This window comes from Aureobasidium melanogenum (assembly GCF_000721775.1).
Source record: "Aureobasidium melanogenum CBS 110374 unplaced genomic scaffold scaffold_1, whole genome shotgun sequence".
NCBI lineage: Eukaryota > Fungi > Ascomycota > Dothideomycetes > Dothideales > Saccotheciaceae > Aureobasidium > Aureobasidium melanogenum.
Window position 1 is genome coordinate 1,519,309 of NW_024470053.1, and position 21,487 is coordinate 1,540,795.

Consider the following 21,487-nt stretch of genomic DNA (forward strand, 5'->3'; position numbering starts at 1 on the left):
GCGGGCAGCCCCAATGGCGTGTTTCCATTCATGCAATTCACCTATCGCGCATGCACCTATTATTCTGCAAAATGCTCTGCAGCATGTGCGCTTTCATCTCTGTCGGGCACATTGACCCCCATTTAATGCATTCAGCTGTTCTTCTCTGACCAACATCTGTCGGTCAGGTCGTCGTCAGCATCTCGTCCGCGCTAGCCGCCTATCGCGATCAGCTACGTGCTCTCTCTGGCTTATTATGTGCCATGGAGGCACAAGCTGCATACTACCGTGTGATTATTTACCTCCACCCATGTTTCAAATGTCAGAAAGTTGGGCGATCACCCACCGTATCTTTGTACATCTAGGGGCAGCAGTGCAACATGTTTTTCCCGAGCCATAGGGCGTGCTGTTGCATGCTCGTGCCTCGGTCATTGTGGACATAAGCACATGTTGGGTCTCAGCAGTCAAGCTTTACAGGGTAACGCATGTATGTATTTGCGCTTGGTATCTATCGTGATATCATCATGGCTCCAATGTTATAAGTTTACAAAGCGTTGGCAGCAGTGAGCTTGCTCTTGAGGTCGTCCTTCTTGAGAGCCTGGATATCGGAGTTGCCGCCAATGTGCTCCTTGTTGATGAAAATGTTGGGCACGCTGCGCTGGCTGGTCATCTCGGCAAGAGCGTTCTGAATGTCGGCGCCGTCATCTGTACAGACGGAAGGTCAGCGCTTGCTTCTCATGAATATGCTGACACAACAGGCAGGCGACTTACCGATCTGGTCGAGTTCAAGAGCGTAGAACTTGGCGCCGGACTTGGACAACAGCTCCTTGGTGGCCTTGCAGTAAGGGCAGTACGACTTGGAGAAGACGGCTGTGAGGAGTCAGCAAGCAGGCCTCCGCCACAAAGGCTGTCAACAGAGCATACCAACGCCGTTCTGGTCGATGATGTTCTGTGCCTTGGTCTTTGCTGACGACATGCTGGCGGGACTGGTCGCGCGTGTGAAGAAGCTTCGTACGAAGTTAATGGTGGGCGACTTGTGAGAGACCGAAGTCGTAGTTTTAGTAGTAGAATTGATGGTTTGTATACGGGAGGGGTATTTGGCTTTGGCTTGCTTTATTGGAATGAGAGAGCTTACAAAGCGGGCACTTGTTGCTCGGGCAAAATATGACGTTGCTTGACTCCGAATTCATAATTCTAGAAGCCGCCGACATCTATCGCGATCATGATCTATCCTTTGTTACAAAGCCACTTGATCTGCCCGAGAATCTAGGTGAGAGTAAGGTGAATCTAGAAAAGTGATATGAAGCATATTTCTCGAGATATACAGTCAGAATGCGCACATGGATACTTACAGATGCATATTTCGGCGGACAGGATGAAGAAAGGCGGACCCTTGGAAGCTCTCGCTCGAGCTGGCTTGGCGGGACTGGATGCCATCATGAGATTATTGCCATGTTGAAACACACCTGACCTTGAATATCACAACCATGTCCAGCAGTACAATGGCTACCCCTTGTCGGTCAGCGATGCGACTGCTCTCGGCCAGATCGAGATGCATGCTCCAACCTCCGCGTCTCCAGTCGCCCTTGGCGCAAACTCGCTACTCGTCGAGATACAGCAATCCCGCAGCTCGTGCAACTGGCTCAACTCTTTCGGCAAAGGCTCCTTCTTTCCTCGATCAGCACCAAGCTGTCGACTCTGAAGATGTAGAAGCTCGTCCGATCAACCCGCTGGACGAACTTGCTGCTCGTCGCGAGTTCGAAGCAAAACGTTCAAATGCCATGCAGCGTATGCGATTCGCCGCCGTCGGTCTGCTTATGAGTGTTGGTGGTCTTGCCCTCACGCTTTACAACATTGATCTGGATGAACTGGAAAAGAGTGCCAACAAGAAGAAGGCCCAACTAGATGCTGGTCCAGGCTCAGAAGACTTCCAGGGCCGCCACGTACATATCATTGGTGCTGGCGAGGACAAGAGAATTGTAGCCGAGGGTGAACAAGAGCTGGACCTGGTAAAGACAGGCAGTGGCAGCGTCCCCTACTTTCCCCGTAAGATCTTCTTGCCTATTCCCGGCTCCAAGACTGCCAGGTCAGAGACAGCACAACCCAACTCGCGTGTCAACCCTGGCAATGTGCAAAACCAAGAGGAATACACCTTGGTCGGTCTTGGTATCCGCACTGTCTCCTTTTTGTCCATCGAAGTCTATGTCATGGGTCTCTATGTCCGTACTCAGGATGTTTCAACTCTGCAAGCTCGCCTCATCCACCTCATCAACCCCACCGCTTCTACCCTTGTACCCGGCGAGAAGGATAGCCTCAAGCAACGCATGCTCGACCCCGACACCAGTGTCGAGATCTGGGAGCAGATGCTGCGTGAAGAAGGCATCCGTTCTGCCTGGCGCGTCGTCCCCTCCAAGAACACCGACTTTGCTCACCTACGCGATGGCTGGGTCAACGGAATCAAGCGCGCTACCACCGAAATCAACAGAGTCAAGCAACAGAATCCTGCAATCGCCACCTCAGACTATGAGAATGAGTCTTTCGGCGACGCCATGCGCGACTTTAAGGGCATGTTCAGTGGCGGCCGTACACCCAAGGGCTCTGTAGTCCTCATGTTGAGAGATGCTCCTGGATCCATGGAAGTACTGTTTGAAGATCCGGCCAAGGGCACTGGCATCGAGAGAGTAGGCAAGGTTGAGGACCCCAGAATCAGCAGGCTGATCTGGATGGGCTATCTAGCCGGAAAGAACGTCAGCTCGGAACCGACGAGAAAGGCCGTGGTTGATGGCTTTGTAGGATTCGCTGGTCGTCCTGTCGGGTCAGTCGAAACGATGGTCGTTTAGACATTTGTGTATTGTATATATCTACACTTCAATGACCAACAGCATATTGGTTTCTCAACATGTTCGTTATTTCTCAAGAGGTATTCCTGCTATGCGGATCTTTTAGAGGCATTTGCAGAAGAGAGCAGGAACTTAACGTTCCATGACCGATATAACCCCAACGCCTTGCTAAAATGAAAACATGAAATCACAGTCTAAAACTACAACCTGATGTTGCCATCGTTGCTGCTGCTACCGCCAAACAGCTTTCCGAAGAAGTTGCCACCATCACTGGAGCTTTGAGCACCTTCATTGTTGTTCCCGCCCATCCATCTAGGTTTCTTAAAACCCTCCCCAATTTCTCGGAGCCAGGCTGGCGTTCCCACTGTATCGAAGGTATTGCGCATGCGCTGACCAACATCCTGGAAGAAAGCTCTTTCACTTGTATCTTCATCCTCGTCAGGCATTCTCGCAGCAGCTCTTCTTGCCGCAGAAGCACGGGTATTGTTGTTCATTCGGGATGGTCGGTTGAGGTCGGCACTGTGGCGTGGCGATGGTTCAGCTGATGACAACAGACTGGAAGATGCCAAATTTAGTTGTGATCCGTCGGCTTGGAGCTCGCGTTCGATGAGAATACGACCCTCGCGCCAAGTACCTGCTCCTGGCTCGTCATGTTCGTCTTCGAGTACACCAAAGCCGACAACATTCTTGACCTTGCCATAGAGGTTGAAAAGTGTTGCAACGACAGGTATCAGAACAACAATCGGGAAATAAGCCGAAAAGTTACCAATCACCGGAGTGAGGTTGATCAAGCGCCCAAGGAATCGGAAGAAGGTGGTACCCTCGCTGATTGTTGGATCGATCATCGTGATGAAGTTGAAACTTAGAGGGACCGTGAGCTTGGCCACCTGCAAGCTGTACCAACATGCACTCTCGGCATATGTCTGACGGCGTACAAGCGCACGATTGCCCCAGACCTTGACTTCTGTGACGGAGTACAAGGCTGCGGCACACATGTACAGCAACCACGCAGCTGAGATCATCTGACCAGCGAAACCAATCTGCCCACGAGAGCTTGAGGGATGATGGACAACACTCATGCCAACTAACGAGAGCTTCGAATCCATCTCGTGCACTACTTCTGACCAGAGCAAGACGACAGATGCACATGCAAGGAAGATTCCTGCAATAACACGAAGAGCAGGCAAGACATGAACCTGGAGATGATAGCGCATGTTTGCTGCTTTCGGACGTTGTGATGACGACAAATCGAGGAGCGACTGTAATCTAGCAGCCTGCCTGACAAGATGATTCCATTCGCCAGTGAAGCGTGCGCGCTTGTGCCGGGCGCGTTTTACTTTTCGAGATAGTTCTGCCAGATATCTCTCCGTTACCACGGGAGGAGGTGCAGGTACAGAGGCATAAGTGCCAGGCGGGCGAGATTCAGGCAGACTGGACATATCGTAAAGTTCTTCCACCCAATCTTGCAAGTCCCTAGACATTGTATTTTTGCGCTGACGTAGCTGAAGGACCTGGGTCTCAACCTGGTGTAGGTCCTCGATAGCCTCGTCCAGCTTGTCATGTATACCTGGCGCATGGCTCTGAAGCCTCTTCAATCTGGCACTGACGCTAGCATCCCTGATCAGACGACGTGGGATGGCGACAAGTCCGTGACCCATAAGATAGATGGCTAGCACCAGACCGTACGCATATGCCATGGCCATTACCAGTGCTTTGAGTGTTGTGGCTCTCGTCGTAGTATCATCATGGCGGTTCTGCCAAAAGAAGTAGACAGCACCAGCGGTTCCAAGGGATAGTGTAATGAGTTGATAGCGTGCATTGGATCGGAGGGAGTAGATGAAGCGGTCTTTTGGTTCTCTGTAACCAGAATCGCAGTATTCGCCGAGTAGAGGAAGTACAAACCTACGCCAGATGTGTTAGCTGGGTAATAATCAGGATGGATGAGGGGTTAAAGGACCATGTCAAGCAAAAGGTAAGCCAGTATGCTAGCCTCCAAGCTACCAGCATGACATTATCGGGAAGCCATATGCCTCTTTGTCCATCGGTATCGGTTCCAGAAGATGAGGCTAAGTCGATGGGAACCAGAAAGACTATGGACGATGGGAGAGCCAGAGCCAAGAAGACAGGGATCAGAAGGTAAGCGGGGGTTGCCCGTAAGGGAAGGTAATATCGAAGGAGGAGGACCACAATTACTGAAATGGACAGTAAAGCAAGCACAGCGAAGACATCGGAGCCCACGGATGAAGAGGGAGCCATATTGGTTAACAATCTGACGGAGACCAGCTTATTGTGAAGAACAGGGAGTAATCATGGTGTTGACCAAAGGGACGATAGGACGGGAGAAAAGGCCGAGCAACGATTGCGATTGAAACAGGCAAACTATGTAGAAAGTTATTGCGGCCTCATACGGACGCGTCGGAAATCATACAGCCGGTGGGCAGTGACGCAGGAGGATCTTGGATTCATCACATTGATTGCGACAGGGGAAAGGCGTTGGCAACGGTTGCGGAACAAAGAGGGCTTGTTTTAGGTTCTTGGCCAAGGAAATCATCAATCTTCTGTGCTTGCCCCGCTGGCTTTCTAAACAATCTGTTTGAACATCTCTTGCCAGCCCAAGGCACAATCACTACACAACTCCATCACATCACTTCACACCTTCACCATGTCTGAAGCCGAGAACAAGCCCCAGGACGTCGCCGCCGACGCTTCCAAGACTGACGAGACCAAGACTGTCACCGAGCAAGCCACTGAGACCGCCGCTGCTGCCGCCTCAGCCGTCAAGGACAACGTTTTCAGCATGTTCGGTGGTGGTCCCAAGAAGGAGAAGGCCGAAGAGAAGGATGAGGGTGCCGATGAGCCCAGCGGAAGCTCCAAGGCTACCGCCGCAAAGGCCGCTGACGATGTGAGACGATGCGCACTGCCCAAAGAACCACACAAATGCTGATACAAATGTAACAGGAGGACGAGGCCGACGAGAAGGAGCCTGACGTCCACTTCGAGCCCGTTGTTCACCTTACCGAGAAAGTCGACACCAAGACACACGAGGAGAGCGAGGAGCAGACCTTCAAGATGCGCGCCAAGCTCTTCAAGTTCGACCGTGACAGCAGAGAGTGGAAGGAGCGTGGTACCGGTGAGGTTCGTCTCCTCAAGCACAAGGAGAACGGCAGAACCAGACTTGTCATGCGCCGTGACAAGACCCTGAAGGTCTGCGCCAACCACTACGTTGTTCCCGACATGAAGCTCTCTCCCAACGTCGGCAGCGACCGCTCGTGGGTCTGGAACGCTTCGGCCGATGTTTCTGAGGGTGAGCCTGAGGCTCAGACTCTTGCCATTCGTTTCGGCAACAGCGAGAGTAAGTTGAACGCTACAAGTCCTCCAGCCAAAGACATGGATGCTGACATATCTACAGACGCCAACCTGTTCAAGGAGGCTTTCATCAAGGCCCAGCAGGAGAACGAGGCTCTCTTCAACAAGTCTGACTAGACTTGTCACTCCAGCACCAGCATAACGACGCCGCCATTTGTGCACACCACCAAGCAGTAGCCAGGCCCAGAATCCCAAACCCCCCATATCCCATGCACATGCAATACCTTCCTCATCCACTTCACCATGCATACCTGACGAAGACACCGGAGACGCATTCTGCATTCAGCATTCTGGGCGTTCGGCACTGTATCCCCCTCCCCATATTCCCTGTCCTCTTGGTGACGGCTTGAGATGATGATGAATGTTTCCCAAGTCTCTTTAGCGCCTTCATCTAGATAGAGCACATGATGGTTAATGTATCTACCTTTTCCGAATCTCACCCCACACTCTCTTTTCGGCTTGCATGTGTGAATGACAATATGTAGTGAAACAGGGGTGACAGTCGTCATTCTGCCAAAGGCGGTCAGAAGGATATTGGGCGTTTCCCCGCAAACCGCCCGACACGCTCACCTGTCGCGTCGGCGACGGCGCAAAAGCAGCAGAGGGTGCTTCTTATTACATACAACATCCTTGTCGCTCGTGCCTTTGGTGCTGACATTCTAGAGAGCTATATAATTACTTTGTCGCGTCGACGCTCTTGCTGCTTACAGACCCCACCGACGTCTCACCATGCCTGACGTGCGCATACTCCCGCTCATGCTAGCCCATCGATATACTGACGCGCATACAGATCAAACGCCAGATCAAGCTCGTCACTGAGCAGCACGTCTTGTGAGCCACTTCATACCCTCTCAATGTATTCGATGGTTCAAGCTCTAACAAATACTTTCCTTCTAAAGGCCTGATGTCCCCTCAGAAGTCGAGGGCTTCCCCATGCGCGAATGGAGCATCGAAGTCTACGTAGTCGGCCCCAATGACGAACAACTACCTGCCACCTGTTTCGAGAAGGTCACCTACCGCCTGCACGAATCCTTCGGCAAGCGTGCCAACCAGAGTACGCCCTTCCCACTCTGACTTGACTTGCGATATTCCTACTAGAAAGAGAAAGATATTGATACGATCGTATGTTGCAGGTCTCAAGCAAGCCCCCTTCAGAATTCAGGAACAAGGATGGGGTGAATTCGACATGTCCATCGTCCTCACTCCCTTTTCTCAGCCCAAGGGCGAGCAGACCATCTTCCACGACTTGAACTTCCAGCAAGAACGCTATGAGAGCATTCAGCAGTTTGTATGCTCGTCCTATACTTATACTCCGATGCTCGTCTCAGAGCTAATCGCTTCCTCCTAGACTTTCCGCAACCCCAAGCCTGAGCTTGTTGACAGACTAAGAGAGTCCGGTCCTGTCGGCGATGCCAATGGTGCTGCTAAGCCTGAGAAGAGAAAGAAGGCTTCCAAGACTGTGTGTTGTTCTGTCAATCCAGATTTCGATTATGACTGACCATCAAAACAGCAAGTCGATATGGAGAAGCTGGCAGAGGGTCTTGAGCGACTCGGCGAAGACGATCTCCTGCACGTCGTCCAGCTGGTGCACGACAACAAGACCGAAGAAACATACACCAAGAACGACGTCGAGAGTGAGTATCCCATACGTTTCTTTGTTGCCCGACACTAACAAGCGATGCAGATGGCGAGTTCCATGTCGATCTCTACACACTCCCTGATCAGCTCATCAAGATGCTGTGGGACTTTGTGAACCAGAAAGTCAACATCGCAGACTTTTGATCATGACGATGAAGTTTGAGCTTTCGCAATTGCTTTGATCCACCCAGGACAAGTCAGTGCCTGTCGAAGAGTGGAATTTTTGCTACCTAGACCACACATACGTATCGACCCCTCATCAGGGGCATGAACACGAAGGTCGGAGGAATGGTAGGAGGGAGTGCAGACTCAGCAGCGAGGATTGAGGAGGGCGTTTGACGACAACATAATCGATACCCATCGGAAACAACGATATGGCTTTATTTTTACTTCTCCTTGAGCTACAAGCAAATCTTTTACCTCAATACTATACCACATCTAAGCGTGAATTATACTTTCTGTGGCGTTTACACTGATTCTCGCGCTGTTACGTTGGCTCTCTGCGGCAACCAGGGCTCTAGATTAACACGACTACATCTGTTTCGCTTACTTGAGATGTAGGTTCACAAACATGATGACGATAGACGACACGAAAAATTTGGTCAGATCGTTGCTTGTAATTTTATGCGCTTTCTTGAGAGCAAAAGCAACTATCTAACCCAGTTCCATATCCAACAAACGAATGCCATTACAATGTACTTGTTCCTTCATGATGCACATTCCGCAATGTAGTCATTCTATCCCAATAATTCATCTCACGATGCAATTTAATTATTTCCTTCTCAAAGTTCGCCGGTGGTTGATCTGTAATTGGTCTGACCACGTTAGCGCTCGATGTCTTCGACCTTGATCTCACCTCCATCCATCTGCTGCTCCTCTGCAGCGGCGAGTAGCAGGTCGGCTTTTGCGCTGACATAGGCGTCGTTGAGGATGTTTGTTTGACCACTGTGTCTCCTAACTCTGTCTTTGATAGATCTTGTCTGCTCTCCGGAGAGGCGTTGGCACAGAGGTGTTTTCAGAGGCTTGCCGAGTCTTAGCCTCAGGCCGCCAGATCTAGGCTGGTGGAAGAAGGTCAGTGTTTCGGGGTTACCTTGGTCGCTGTTCATGTGAACCCTTAGAGCGCGTCTATTGCGCAGAACCAAGTGTTCGTAGTGATGAACCAGCTTTTTGGGTTCGACCAACTCTTGGGCTTCAGTGGCCTCAGTGGTGGTCTTGGGTGTTACCTTGCCCAGTTTCAGCTTCAGTTTCAGTCCACGACGGGGCTGATGGAAGAATGCGAGGGACTTGGGCCTACCTGGTGCGTCGTTGAAGTAGACCTTCAGAGCGCGTCTGCCGTTGGCGATGATGTGCTCGTGGTGATGGACGAGTTTACCTGATTGTCTGGCAGTTGCAGAGCGAAGCTGCATGGTAAAAGGAACAGGAGACATGGTTGTTTCTGTGATGAGAAAACAGAGTATGTCTGTGGTAGAAGGTATGCAATCTTACGCTGTTTAATCGGTGTTGCTGTGTATGTGTGATTTGTCTAGACTTGATGGTGTCTGTGACTTGAAGGATAGATGAAAAGAAAGAAAGGAAACAAATTGTGGGAGTTGGCTCTCCTCAAATAGTCAAACTCACGTTTCGCCAATCACCAATATCAAAATTGGTTTAGCTGCGCGCGTTCAGCTTACTTAATGGCCATGTGCTAGATCGATTCCTGTGGTGCAGCTGGTTTGAGAGAGATATTGAGAAATCTCTGGCCTACACGGCTATTCCTGCAAACCAGCGACAGCGTCTACCCAGGAGCCGAAGCCTCTGCGCTCTCGTCGTCACTTCTTTGTGAACTATGCTGAGAGAAGAAGTCATCACATGAAGCTGGGTCGACTTATTTGCACAGAAACGGGTGTAAATCGAATTCAATATTGCCAGTGTCCTCTGTGCACGAAGACTGCGGGATCTACCATTGGCAGGTTGTACTATCGTCGAGGTATAGGGCCTAGCCGAAAGTCGGAAACGCTATCTTGCTCAGCAGGGAGCAAAATCTGCGACATCGCCAAAACAATTTGTTTCCTAGCTGGAAGCTTCGCAGCTCCGTCCAAGCGACGTTTGGCCAATGGTGTCCAGAAAGTTTCGAAGGTCGACACCCTTCTCTCCTGAGTACGTGACCGAGGAGAATCTTTTTTGTCAAGATCCAGCTACACATAGTGGATACCGGAAACAAGAAATCTCATGGAAACGCTGAGCTTTGCTTCAACGCCTGATAACATAACAAGGCCATGAGGTTGGCGAGATCTTGTTGTTTGAATAGTATCCCATGGGCGTGTCCGGTATTCGAAGCCGCCTTTACTTCATCTTCTAAGCAGGTGCCATAGTGATTATTTTCCCGAAGTCCTTGCTTGTCGATTTGATAACAAGGAAGCCAAGTTACTCAGAAAACGCTCGCTGCCCTGGGGCACAGTGTTGGCAGAAAGCCAAAAGAGGAAGGCGGTGCGATAAAGTACTCACTTATCTTATGCCTCTAATCGAGATTCTTTCTCATCGCACCACAGCTTAGACATGCTCTTGATATACGGATGTGTGTCTAATGCCATGTCAAAATGCTGTTCGTTGTCCTGCAGACTGACAAACCTGGCCAAGGCACGTAAGTGATTTCCAAAGTACCAAAGTATGAATAGTTGGAAAGAACGATTATCATGGTCGGCTTTCTGAAAGGTCAGATGTCGTTGAGCTATAGCTGCAACACACCAGATCTTAAAATCCAGTTGGTATGCGAAAGGACGTCTCGGCATGCAGGAAGCCGCTGGACGAGACAAACAAGGTGAAAGGACCACGCGCTTGCCTACGACGCGCCTTCCACTTTCACAACTTCTTGAATCCTGCTTTCCTTCCTCTCACTGGACTCATCACTAAATCTCACTGGCAATTCACAATCTTCTCTCTCTGTCCATCACACCTTCGCAGCTCGTGTCGCCAATTTACCTATCATCCGATCTCGACAGCCTGTTTCATCATGGTAAGTCTTCGACAACGAGCCTCTCTTCCTCATCACAAGGCGCGCAAAGAGGTAGTTCTTCAGCAGCATAGAGCTCTCATAGCAGCGTTCGATGGCTCGAACTAGCTAGGGTAGCCTAGCCTGTCCAGCTTCTGTACCACTGTTCTTTGCTCGTCCAGCACCGATCTTCTGACGATTTTCAGGGTGCCTGGGGCTATGATCTCTTCCAGAGTGATACCGACTTGGACACAGTTGACATGCTCAACGATTCTGCCGATCTGAACAAAGTCGAGGAAAAGATCGTTGCCGACCGCGCCAGATACTCTTTCCCGTCTGAGGAGAAAGAGGAGTCCAGCGACAAGGAATTTGATGCAGATGACATTGAAGACGATGACATCTACATGACTCTATACAACCCTTCTCACCCCGTAGGTTTCGACCGAGCTACGAACGCCACACGCGTATCTACATCGCTAACACTGCCTTCTTGTCAGGACTTGGTTCAGCAGCACCTTGACAGTGGTGTCCTTACACACATGATCAACAACCTTCGTGATAAGGGACAAGGAAACGCGCTTTGCCTGCTCATCGCCTGTGCCATGCAACTCGGCTGCACCATTCCCGACTGGTGTCGCCAGGAGCTCATCTTGATCTACCAGAAGTGTCGTCTTCCACCTGAGGGTGCAATTCGCTTTGGTAAAGCCCTTCATGAATATCGCAACGGCATTCCATACCCTTTCAACTCCAAGGGCCTTCACCTCACCGTCAGCACCGGAAATCCTTCCTACAAGGAGTCCGAGATCACCTGGATGAGGCTCGAAGACGTTCCCGCAGGCGAAGAGATTACCCAGGAGAACACCACCATTGAGCGCGTCTATGGTGACTTCAACCAGCCTGTTGATGTTTGCGGCAACTGTGGCGCCAGAAACTGCGATGATGGAAGTCCTTTGAAGCGCTGCGCAGGCTGCAAGGAAAGGTAAGGCTATGCACATCATCCTTCTCACACTTGGGCCCATATCGCTTCTACCTCAGTCCTCAATAGTCTTGGCCGTTTACTAATGGACTTCTCAGACTTTACTGCTCCAAGACCTGTCAGAAGGCCCACACCCCCAAACACTCATGTCTCTGCCCAGGTTTCAGAAAGGCCCGTGAAGAGCAGCCCGCTGATGCATGCGGTAACTGTGGTGCGAAGCAGGCAAAAGATGGGTCTGCTTTGAAGCGTTGTGCGCGCTGCAGAAACAGAGCTTACTGTTCTGTCGAGTGTCAGAAGGAGCACTACCCTGCTCATGCTGTGAAGTGCAAGGCAGAAGCTGAAGAGGCCAAGGAAAACCAGAATGATCGTCGTGTCAAGGGTCTGAACGTTCTTCAGACTTGGTAAGCTCAAGGAGAGTATGGAGACGATGCTCTGCATCAACAATGCATGGCAAGAAAGATATGAGAGAAGTCTGAGGAAGTGTCGTTTGCTTGGAGCTTGTAGTCGTCAGATCGCGTCGTGAGTTGCTAGCTACACAGAACATGAAAAGAAGTATCGATATCAGCTGCTGCAATGATTTTTTGATATCAAACAAGACTTTCAAGGAAAATATATTGCACCATGCAATTTTGCACCCACACTCGTCTAAAGACCCAACTTGGTCTGGCCAGGATCTCTATGCATTGAGCATTTCCCCTTTACATATCTGACACCCATATAGTCCTTTTTGGCATTTGGACATATGGCTGATGGGCCTTTGGGGCTTCGGAGCTCGCATTGAATGATCGTCTCCGAGTCTGTACTGCAGGACTGGGTATTGCAGGGCGGTGTTCGGTATCTGGTCGAGACAACTGAGATGTGGCACATCCTCTCTTCCTGTTCTTGAGAGACTAGGACTTCTGACGAAGCATATCGGTCGTATTGCTATGCTATTTGTATGAGATGAGATCTTGTTTCTGTGGGTTGAGATGGCGAGACTTACTGCCGTGGAAGTGGCTCTCAACTGTGCTCTGGAGGTTCTTTGCAGTCATGATCAACGAGGTCTTATATCCTTCTTTGAGCCCTCTCACATGCTTGCCTAGGAGCTTGCTAAGTTTCATCATTCTACACGATTCTGCCGTATGACATGTTGGGAGATTATCTCGGGGTTTGATCGAGCCAATGAGTGTATACGATCTTGGTGTACCTTGAGCTTGCAGAGTGGTACACTCTCGAACAAGACGAAACTGTGCAACCCAAAGGCCTCAATCTGGATATTGCAACTACAAAAAGAAAGGTCATGCGATGAACTGCCTCATGCGTAGAAAAGAATACAAATGTGTTACAGTGTCTCTGAATATCTGGTGAAATTTACGCTAGCAGACCGGTCACGCCCTTCACAACTGAGGTCAGGGTCGAGGCGACGCCGGTAAGGGCACCTGTGAGGTTTGCAAGGGTGTGGAGTGTGTCGTTCTCGATCTCTCCCGTCGCGGCATTCAGCCCGATGAATACCGCTCTCAAACTGTTCTCTCCTAGAATAATTCCCTCTGGGACCTGTTCTCCACTTGCAGCATTCAGCTCAACAACCATGGCAGCCAAACTAGCCAAAGAGGTTGTTTCCTGCGGTGGTTGCCAGCCAAGTTCGTAAGGAAGTCTCTCTTCTTCGAACAAGCTACGCACGTACTCCAGTGGTGCGACTCCAGTAGTTGGGTCACCCATAGTCGACAGGTACAGAGCTGTCTCACCATAGCTGAGAATGAATTGGACTGGACTGTAGCTGAAGTCGGGATCTCTGGAGGCTTCCGTTTGGACGCGGTTGAATCTAGCTTTGGAAGCGACAGGGATGGAAGTATCATTCATACCGTTGTAGTAAGCGAGTACGGTGTCGAAGATGGTTTGGTTGAAGCTGTAGTTGTTACCCGTGGAGGCGTCAGCACGGGACAAAGAAGCGTCGTGCTCGATCAAGAAGTCGTGTCGGTCCAACATGTCCAGGTCGAAGTACAGACCTGACGTCAAAGGGTCAGGGTTGGAGCCAATTCCTGCTGTGCCGATGAGAAGGGTGAAGTCGGCGCCAACATTGAATCCTTTCTTCAAGCATTCGGTCAAGATTGGAATGGTGTATCCTTTGCCGCTTCGGGGGCAGATGTCGTGGTTTGCCAAGGTGTTCAGACCAGGACACGGAGAGCGGACTGTCAAATCATCAGAATGATACTCTACTTGGGTGATTCTAACGATTCTAACGATTCTCATACCTTCTCCACTCTGAGGCGGGTGCCAAGCGGGATAGTTGCTGGAAGCACTGCTTGAGGTGCTGGCAGCTTTGACTGAGACTGAAGTCTTGAGGGAAAGCAGACTGGGGTCTCTACGGACATTGCCCATTCCAGGGAATGCAGAGGCATACTGGGCCAAGGCGCCAATGAGTAGGACTGAGGACGACTTCATAGTGCACAGCGGATTGTCACAGAACGACAGATGAAACGAAGACACGAGGAGAAGCAAAGCACCCACCTTAAGAAGTCGAGCAGACTGTTCATCGTCATGACTCGTCGACAGTCTATTGGTCCAGCTGGACTAAGTTGCAGGACGGTCCGTCTGGTCAAAGGCTGGTCGTCACTGTACCGAATTCCAAAACCATGGATCGACATGGATCTGCAGATCCACACGTGTAAGACGGCACTCTGGCCGTAGCAGGCAATCGCACAGAAGTATTCGCACAAAGGGAGATTGCTGATTGGGTCGTGCAGTATTATTACACATAGTCCGGCGCCAATGCGTCGAACGAAATGGGACTGTTCGACCAGTGCGAGCAGTGCGAGTGCGAGGCCGAGGAGTTGTGGCTGAGAATAGGTAATTTTAAGCTCAAAGCCGGTAGACTGGCAAACATCAAATTCGACATGAAGGCTGTCAAAAGGCGCGTCCTGCCTCGGTCCAGAATCGAGTGTCCGTCATGGCTTGTCATGAAACGATAGCAAAAATCTGCTATTGGCAAGACGGAAACAACAAGAGCCGGGAAAGTGCAGCTGAGTCGCAGAAGGTCCACGAGAGCGGGTGCAGCCGAGAACAAACAGGCAGGAGCACGTGGGACGATTGACATGAGAGACAGGACCTGGGGCGTAGCGGTGGTGACAGGGCATTCTATTGCTCTCCTACGAAATGTCTCAAGACTGTCTGTGAGCAGGAGCAGAAAGATGGCAGTCTAGTAGTAAGAGAAGAAGGCGCGATGATGGCGCGCAAGAGGCTCTTTCTTGACTCTCCACAAAACGCACGGTGCAGCGATCATTGGGCCGAGAAGTCCAAGTCGCGGGGACATGGTGCTGCTGCTGCTGCAACTGCTTGGTGAGCAGCAAGCAACAAGCAACCAGGCGCGCCGCAAACCAAAACTTGTGGTCAAGCACAGGTCCATGTCGAAGCAGAGTGGCCGCGTATAGACGACGACTGGACCGAGCCGTACAGTCTCACAATGGCAGAGGCCGATGCAACCGCAGCTGGGCCTCTGAACGAACCCGCACCCAGTTACAGCCCATCTACCTCGACTCCCTCATCGACCAACGCACAGCAACCTTCTCCCGCTTTTGTTGCCCCCAGCGACTACCTACGGCCTCGCGAGCGCGCCCATGGCTCAAAGTCAAGAGGTCCCATGAGTCCCCTGGACCATGAGCAACTGGAAGGCCTGGTCAGTCGCCATACTCTACTCGTCAACTCTCTTCTAACCATTGTCTCCAGCGAGCTATCCGCGAATTCCTCAAGGCCCGTACAAGCTATGACGTTCTGCCTCTCAGTTACCGCCTGATCGTCTTCGATACCGCCCTTCTGGTCAAAAAGAGTCTTAACATCCTCATCCAAAATGGTGCGCATGCACAACCCTCATCACCACTACCATCATCGACCTCTCGCTAACATACAACAGGCATTGTCTCTGCCCCGCTCTGGGACTCAAAGACATCGACCTTCGCTGGTCTCCTGACTACCTCAGACTACATCAACGTCATTCAGTACTACTGGCAAAACCCAGATGCCCTCGCTCAAGTCGACCAATTCCGCCTTAACAGTCTGCGCGATATTGAGAAGGCTATCGGCGTACAGCCCATCGAGACTGTCTCGGTGCATCCTCTTCAGTCTCTCTACACGGCATGTCGTCGCATGCTCGAGTCTCGCGCTCGTCGTATTCCCCTTGTCGATGTCGATGATGAAACACAACGCGCCATGATAGTCAGTGTTTTGACCCAATATCGCATTCTCAAGTTCGTCGCTGTCAACGTCAAAGACACCCAGAACTTGCGCAAGCCTTTGCGGGATATTGACTGCGGCACCTATGGTGACCTGCAGACGGCCACAATGGAGACTCCTGTCATGGACGTTATTCATTTGCTTGTTAAGTACAGCATATCCAACGTCCCTATTCTGGATAGCGATGGTACGTATCTAGACCCATCTTCCCAATCGGCTTACTAACAAAGCACTAGGCGGCGTTGTCAACGTCTTCGAAGCAGTCGATGTCATATCACTTATTAAGGGTGGTGTATATGATGACCTGAACTTGACCGTTGGTGAAGCTTTACTTAAACGATCCGAGGTAATGCACTCGACTCCTTTAATTCGTATAGCTATCTCTGACATGATTTAGGATTTCCCTGGCATTTTCACTTGTACCCTGAACGACCGTCTGGACTCCATCTTCGACACAATTCGCAAATCTCGCGTTCATCGCTTTGTTGTGATTGATGAGGACAAGAGGCTCAAGGGCCTACTTACATTGAGTGATATCTTAGAATACGTACTTCTCGAAGGCGAAGGAGATGAGTTATGATGAATTTCGGTTTGATACCCATGGTAAGTTGGAAGCATCCACAAGTACCACTTTTCAGTTTCCATATGGAGAATTAGATAACGTCTGCATTTCATGTGTCGTTCCATTGCATCCCGGTCTTCACTATGAGTTTGCGTAAATTTTCCCGGAGAAGTCCATTTGGATGAAAATTGCCCTCGATATGCCAATATGTGCGTGCTCAGCCAGCCGGTTGAGTGTTCGGTGTTACACTCGGAACGTGAGCGATCTTCCGAATCGTCAACACGGGGATGTACATGGTGAGGTGACGTTCAATTGCTTTCCCCGCATCATTTTTCCGTCGACAACACCTTTTCTTCCTGCAGAAGAGAGGCTTTGCATCCAGGATCATGCCCACCGGAGCTGATAGACGATGACCGGATAAAGACCAAGGATCGTCATCTTTCAATGCCTTCTCCGCATGATTGACCATCTCTCGGGTGAACACTGCCCGGCCTCCTTGGCTACAGCTATGTATAGCATCTCGCCAGACCTCGTTCCTGCCTGTTGCCCTCTACAACATATCTTACAGCATGCGATTCTGTCTGTCGTCGTCTGGTTCTCGTCTTTCTCCATACGCTGCTGTGTTGATTGCAGCTCGCGTTGTCACCTGTCAGCCTCTAGTAGGTCATGATGGTATTTTCTCATTGGATATATCAAAGACAGCACTCGGTGCATCAATAGAACACGACCCTTCATTCGTTTCATTCTCGTTCGAGCCTGCTTTCTGGGTAGAATTTTTCGGCAACTCCACTTCACCAAATAAACTTGCCTTCGATCTGCTGGGTTGCATTGTCGACCATGGTGGGCAACCGACGGTCTTGTTCCCTCAATATGCATCTTTGGCCTGTGCTCATGTGTTTAACAGATTCGGCCTGGTGGTATTACAATGGATTCCATGATATTTAACGTGTCGGCTGGTGATCCAGTCCGTACTACGAATCCCAAAGGTGGTGTCTACCGTACGACCGTCGGACCTGCCTATTATGAGAGCTGGTCGAACTTCCCGGAAGGCACCAAATTTGTCTCTACGTTGAACTTTGGCAACGATTCGCTCGATATTGCGAGAGATCTGGCAGTTGCCTCCATTAAATATGCAAGTAATGACAGTATCAGCTTCTTCGAACTTGGAAATGAGCCTACAAACTATCCAAGCTCGAGATGGATGAACAACACAAAAGCATACGTTCAGCAATGGAAGAGCTGGACAGCTCAGATTGATGCAGCAGTCAACATGACGCTAGGAGCAGATGCTGCGGTCGAGTTTGGCAGCGAGCGTTGGTGGGCCTCGTCCGCGACAACTGACCAGACCGGACTCGAGGTTCTCCCCGATGCACTCATACCTGCTGGTATTGACTCCAAGAACCAGGTAGCTGACTATTCCATACATTCATACCCATTCTCGACCTGCGATCCAGCCAGAGCAGTGCTAGCCACAACACAAAATATCCTGAACCAAACCGAGCTGGCACGTTATGCTGACGAAGACATCTATCCCTCAGCCAAAGCTGCTATGGATGCTGGCAGTCGTTGGATCATTGGCGAGTTCAACTCCATCTCATGCTCTGGCAATCCGAATGTCTCGGATACTTTTGCGCAAGCTTTGTGGGTGATTCAGAGTGAATTGATCTACGCCGTCCGCAATGCCTCAGCTGTATATCTCCATCAGGGAGCAGCGTTGGTGTTCCAGAGTAGTCAGCAAGTCAACTCAGCAGGCCAAAATGGATCGCCAGGCTATTCGACATACGATATGTTTTATCCTCGAGAAAGCGAGAAGCGAGGTCCGGCAAGGGTTTTGCCTAGCTTTTCCAGTCAGCTCTTCATGGCCGAAGCATTCGCCATTCCAAACACTCGCGTTCGCCTGGTCGAAACTCCTTCAGGCATCGATAAGGACTATTTCTCGGCATATGCTTTCTACGTCAACGATAAGCTCAACAAGTTGGCCATCATCAATTCCAAGCCATACTATGCCAACTCAACGAGCGACTTCACGGTGACACTGGACATCTCAAAGTACGGGCACTCGAAGAAGGAAACTCGCGCGTGGCTGAAGAGATTGAGTGCTCCTCATGTCAACGAAGGCAACGCAAACAAGACCACTTGGGCAGGCCAGTCATACTCTCAGGGCCATGCAACTGGGGACCTCCTTGTCGAAGCAATTGGGCGCGATGGTTTGGTGCACGTCCGGGACAGTGAGGCAGTACTCGTCTTCTTCGACAAGCGAGATGCAAACATGGATGCGTGCTAGATTTGTTGAGTTACATACAAGTATGTGAGCTGCCATTGTCCCTCTTCTTCCTATCCTTCTTTCTGTGCTCTGCAGCATAAATTCTATGATCCGACTCTCAAGGCTGCATGGTGTGCATGAGGTCAGGCTGTAATAGCTTTAGATCAACTTGACAACCGTCTCCGAAGACCCCAACGTATCCATACTTGGTCTGTACAGTGTACCAGCCTCAGATGACACTCTTGCGTCATCATCGTATTTGGAAGCGTTCAGTGGTTGATACTGCGCCTCACTCTCACAAGAGTGGCGAGGCTTTTCAGCCGAAAGGCGAGTGATGCTAGGAACGAATCCTGCACGAATGTTTGTACGACAATTTGGGCAAGTTCGGGTGAGTGTAAATGTTTCACACATTTTGAAGAGGTGACGAACGACGAAGAAGGCGTGGATCCAGCTTTCCGAGACTATGTGTCAGCCATGATACATGCAGGAAGAACAAGATGGGGAAGTGCAACTCACAAGTTCATCAACAATGGCACTGTACCATATGTTCCCAGCATAACGACTCCGGCGCTGTTCCACCATTGCCTGCTGCCAGCATTGAGCACCCAGAACGGCAGCAGTATGCTGAGAATTGAGATGGCGAGGAACGTGTCCATGTACAAAGCCAATTGACTCCATCGAAAGTTTGCCATCAAGGAGAGTAGACCGAGGATAGCAGAGAAGAATGCAGGTACCAGCCCAAGGGCAGGAAAGACGGTGTTTGACACAATGCCATAGGGGATTAGGAGGCCCAAAGCAGGGAAGAAAGAGATAAGAGTTGTGGTGCGAAGGATACGGTCTAGAGGGCTTGGGCTGTCCATATCGTGTGTTCAAGTCGGTAGTGGTCAAAATGCTGAATATTCTTGTATACAGAATGGTGTTCTAACAGGATGATCTTGATCTTCTTATACAGATGTCTATCATGAAAAAGGAGGATACCTGCGCCTCATTAACGTGTTCTTTCGACAAGGCATCAACATTATTCCTTCTACAAGGCTCCAATGTTCGATTGGCGTACGTCCTTCGAAGTGGATCCGGGAATAGGAGATGGCCCTCGTATTTCGGAGAGCACGTCCGTTTGATGCTCAAGCATAAGCTCTCTGTACCTATTGCATAAGCCATTCACAATTTTCGTATTCTGCTGCATACTCGAGTACCCTTCCTGTTAATCATCCTTCTGACAGAGGACATATCCGCAAGACCTAATCATCGTACGGAGTAATAGGACGACGTTGGCCACCCGACATCCGCTACACCCAGTTGACTGACTCCTGACACTCGAAATGTTCTTGAGACACCGAGGTGAGAGTACAGCCAGGAGATGTCGCGGAAGTCGTACATGCTCATATATGCCCGAGTGACGGTGAGCAATCAGGCAAAGGGCTCCACGAAGCGCGCAGCAAGATGGACAGTACAGTCTTTCACGAGATGCCTCGAGTAGGTAAATGTGTTCGCAATGCCTAATGCCTTCTCGAAAGCTAAAAGATGCATTGAGACCAAGGTAATGTGGTGTGCCGCGTGGGAAGCTCTCCCCACACCGTTGGGAAAAGAGCTTCATGCACGGTCGCCGTTTCTGTGGGGAATCGAAGAACCATGAACATGCAACAGGCACAAAACGACGATGATTGCAACGGGGATGTTGCAAAACTGCTGTCGGATAGATAAGCTTATAGAAACACATGCCAGCTGCTATAGCGGTCATCACAGCTCGTCTGGGTCGACTTAAGAAAGTGCAGCGACAAGAGCTGTTCCTGTCACACCCGACAACAAAGCCACCTAGCCACCCAGCCACCGCCGCGCCTGCTAGCGAAGGCGTCTGTTGACAAAACACTCGGACCTGTTAGCTTGCAGAGATCGACAGCACAAGCACAACAAAGGCTGGAGAGATGGCGCCTACGATCAGCTATCACCTTTCCGTAATCTTGTCATGAAGGCTGGTCTAGCGTCAGGTCCCAGCACATGTCTTGCTGAGGTGGCTGACCAAAAGCCAACAAATGGCAAGGCCAATGTGAACGGGAGAGGAGCAAACCACCCGAGTGGCTCAACCGGCAGAGCAGATCCCTTGATATCGGGTCACAGTTTCCACTAATCTCTATTCACCTGGAAACGGGGCGGGTGCAGCGACAACAAACAGGGTGCAGGTCAAATGAAAGGTCCATCAATTGTCTTGCCCTCCATCCGCTTTATTTAGTATCCTGCAGGACAAATCACCCTCGTCACCTTAGCATCTCCTCTTTCTTACTCCGCCTTCTCATCCCCAATCCACCCTCGACAAGGACTTTCAGTTCGTTCTTGTTGTCCTTTCGAGTTGTTCAAGGACAGTTCGTGAGGTCTCCAAGAAAGAACACTTGACATCCAGCAAGCTGGATTTTGAAGCAAGAGTGAGTGCATATCACCAAGATTGAATGGCTAGTGCAGCGATTGATCAGGCTCTCGCAGGTCCCCATCCCTTTCAGTGGTATGGCCTTCCTACTTGTCCTCCATCAGGACTCGGCTCACGTTTTGCAGTCTTCCCGTCCACGTATAGGAGTGATACCCTCACAAAATCTACAGAGATCAAAGTAGAAGAGCAGGTCAACCTTTCCAGCTCGCACGGCGGACGGGAAGGTCACGAAACTCGCTACACCTCATCCCAGGCACCTCCGTCCCG

At 50.5% G+C, this 21,487-nt stretch overlaps 11 protein-coding genes across 11 annotated transcripts; 6 read left to right on the forward strand and 5 right to left on the reverse strand.

The window, feature by feature from the left end:
• Nucleotides 1-523: 523 nt before the first annotated feature.
• On the reverse strand, nucleotides 524-955 carry M437DRAFT_71369 (glutaredoxin; the record flags this gene model as incomplete). The annotated part of the gene is made up of 3 exons (XM_041025664.1): nucleotides 524-684; nucleotides 751-849; nucleotides 904-955. 3 exons carry the CDS (start codon nucleotides 953-955, stop codon nucleotides 524-526), a joined length of 312 nt encoding a protein of 103 aa, XP_040884583.1.
• A 1,024-nt stretch (nucleotides 956-1,979) lies between these two features.
• Nucleotides 1,980-2,813, forward strand: M437DRAFT_17964 (chalcone isomerase; the record flags this gene model as incomplete). Its single annotated transcript, XM_041018924.1, has 1 exon — nucleotides 1,980-2,813. A coding segment is annotated over one exon (834 nt), but the record flags the coding sequence as incomplete, so codon positions are not given.
• Nucleotides 2,814-3,019: 206 nt separating this feature from the next.
• On the reverse strand, nucleotides 3,020-5,075 carry M437DRAFT_80206 (uncharacterized protein; the record flags this gene model as incomplete). Its single annotated transcript, XM_041027308.1, has 2 exons — nucleotides 3,020-4,721; nucleotides 4,777-5,075. The coding sequence occupies 2 exons, from the start codon at nucleotides 5,073-5,075 to the stop codon at nucleotides 3,020-3,022; spliced, it is 2,001 nt and encodes a 666-aa protein (XP_040884585.1).
• A 699-nt stretch (nucleotides 5,076-5,774) lies between these two features.
• Nucleotides 5,775-6,302, forward strand: M437DRAFT_37633 (uncharacterized protein; the record flags this gene model as incomplete). Its single annotated transcript, XM_041019670.1, has 2 exons — nucleotides 5,775-6,171; nucleotides 6,229-6,302. Coding segments are annotated over 2 exons (471 nt in total), but the record flags the coding sequence as incomplete, so codon positions are not given.
• A 612-nt stretch (nucleotides 6,303-6,914) lies between these two features.
• M437DRAFT_80208 (putative transcription initiation factor subunit) lies at nucleotides 6,915-7,967 on the forward strand (the record flags this gene model as incomplete). The annotated part of the gene is made up of 7 exons (XM_041027309.1): nucleotides 6,915-6,923; nucleotides 6,976-7,016; nucleotides 7,085-7,239; nucleotides 7,319-7,473; nucleotides 7,534-7,644; nucleotides 7,696-7,819; nucleotides 7,870-7,967. The coding sequence occupies 7 exons, from the start codon at nucleotides 6,915-6,917 to the stop codon at nucleotides 7,965-7,967; spliced, it is 693 nt and encodes a 230-aa protein (XP_040884587.1).
• A 680-nt stretch (nucleotides 7,968-8,647) lies between these two features.
• On the reverse strand, nucleotides 8,648-9,250 carry M437DRAFT_80209 (uncharacterized protein; the record flags this gene model as incomplete). Its single annotated transcript, XM_041027310.1, has 1 exon — nucleotides 8,648-9,250. The coding sequence occupies one exon, from the start codon at nucleotides 9,248-9,250 to the stop codon at nucleotides 8,648-8,650; it is 603 nt and encodes a 200-aa protein (XP_040884588.1).
• A 1,562-nt stretch (nucleotides 9,251-10,812) lies between these two features.
• On the forward strand, nucleotides 10,813-12,172 carry M437DRAFT_80210 (uncharacterized protein; the record flags this gene model as incomplete). Its single annotated transcript, XM_041027311.1, has 4 exons — nucleotides 10,813-10,866; nucleotides 10,998-11,222; nucleotides 11,289-11,770; nucleotides 11,866-12,172. 4 exons carry the CDS (start codon nucleotides 10,813-10,815, stop codon nucleotides 12,170-12,172), a joined length of 1,068 nt encoding a protein of 355 aa, XP_040884589.1.
• Nucleotides 12,173-13,117: 945 nt separating this feature from the next.
• M437DRAFT_38264 (Cloroperoxidase) lies at nucleotides 13,118-14,125 on the reverse strand (the record flags this gene model as incomplete). The annotated part of the gene is made up of 2 exons (XM_041019803.1): nucleotides 13,118-13,935; nucleotides 13,999-14,125. 2 exons carry the CDS (start codon nucleotides 14,123-14,125, stop codon nucleotides 13,118-13,120), a joined length of 945 nt encoding a protein of 314 aa, XP_040884590.1.
• A 1,081-nt stretch (nucleotides 14,126-15,206) lies between these two features.
• On the forward strand, nucleotides 15,207-16,553 carry M437DRAFT_71376 (CBS-domain-containing protein; the record flags this gene model as incomplete). Its single annotated transcript, XM_041025665.1, has 5 exons — nucleotides 15,207-15,419; nucleotides 15,470-15,593; nucleotides 15,654-16,160; nucleotides 16,210-16,319; nucleotides 16,371-16,553. The coding sequence occupies 5 exons, from the start codon at nucleotides 15,207-15,209 to the stop codon at nucleotides 16,551-16,553; spliced, it is 1,137 nt and encodes a 378-aa protein (XP_040884591.1).
• A 551-nt stretch (nucleotides 16,554-17,104) lies between these two features.
• Nucleotides 17,105-18,819, forward strand: M437DRAFT_38401 (uncharacterized protein; the record flags this gene model as incomplete). Its single annotated transcript, XM_041019829.1, has 2 exons — nucleotides 17,105-17,389; nucleotides 17,440-18,819. 2 exons carry the CDS (start codon nucleotides 17,105-17,107, stop codon nucleotides 18,817-18,819), a joined length of 1,665 nt encoding a protein of 554 aa, XP_040884592.1.
• A 138-nt stretch (nucleotides 18,820-18,957) lies between these two features.
• Nucleotides 18,958-19,658, reverse strand: M437DRAFT_80214 (uncharacterized protein; the record flags this gene model as incomplete). The annotated part of the gene is made up of 2 exons (XM_041027312.1): nucleotides 18,958-19,249; nucleotides 19,315-19,658. 2 exons carry the CDS (start codon nucleotides 19,656-19,658, stop codon nucleotides 18,958-18,960), a joined length of 636 nt encoding a protein of 211 aa, XP_040884593.1.
• Nucleotides 19,659-21,487: the final 1,829 nt, after the last annotated feature.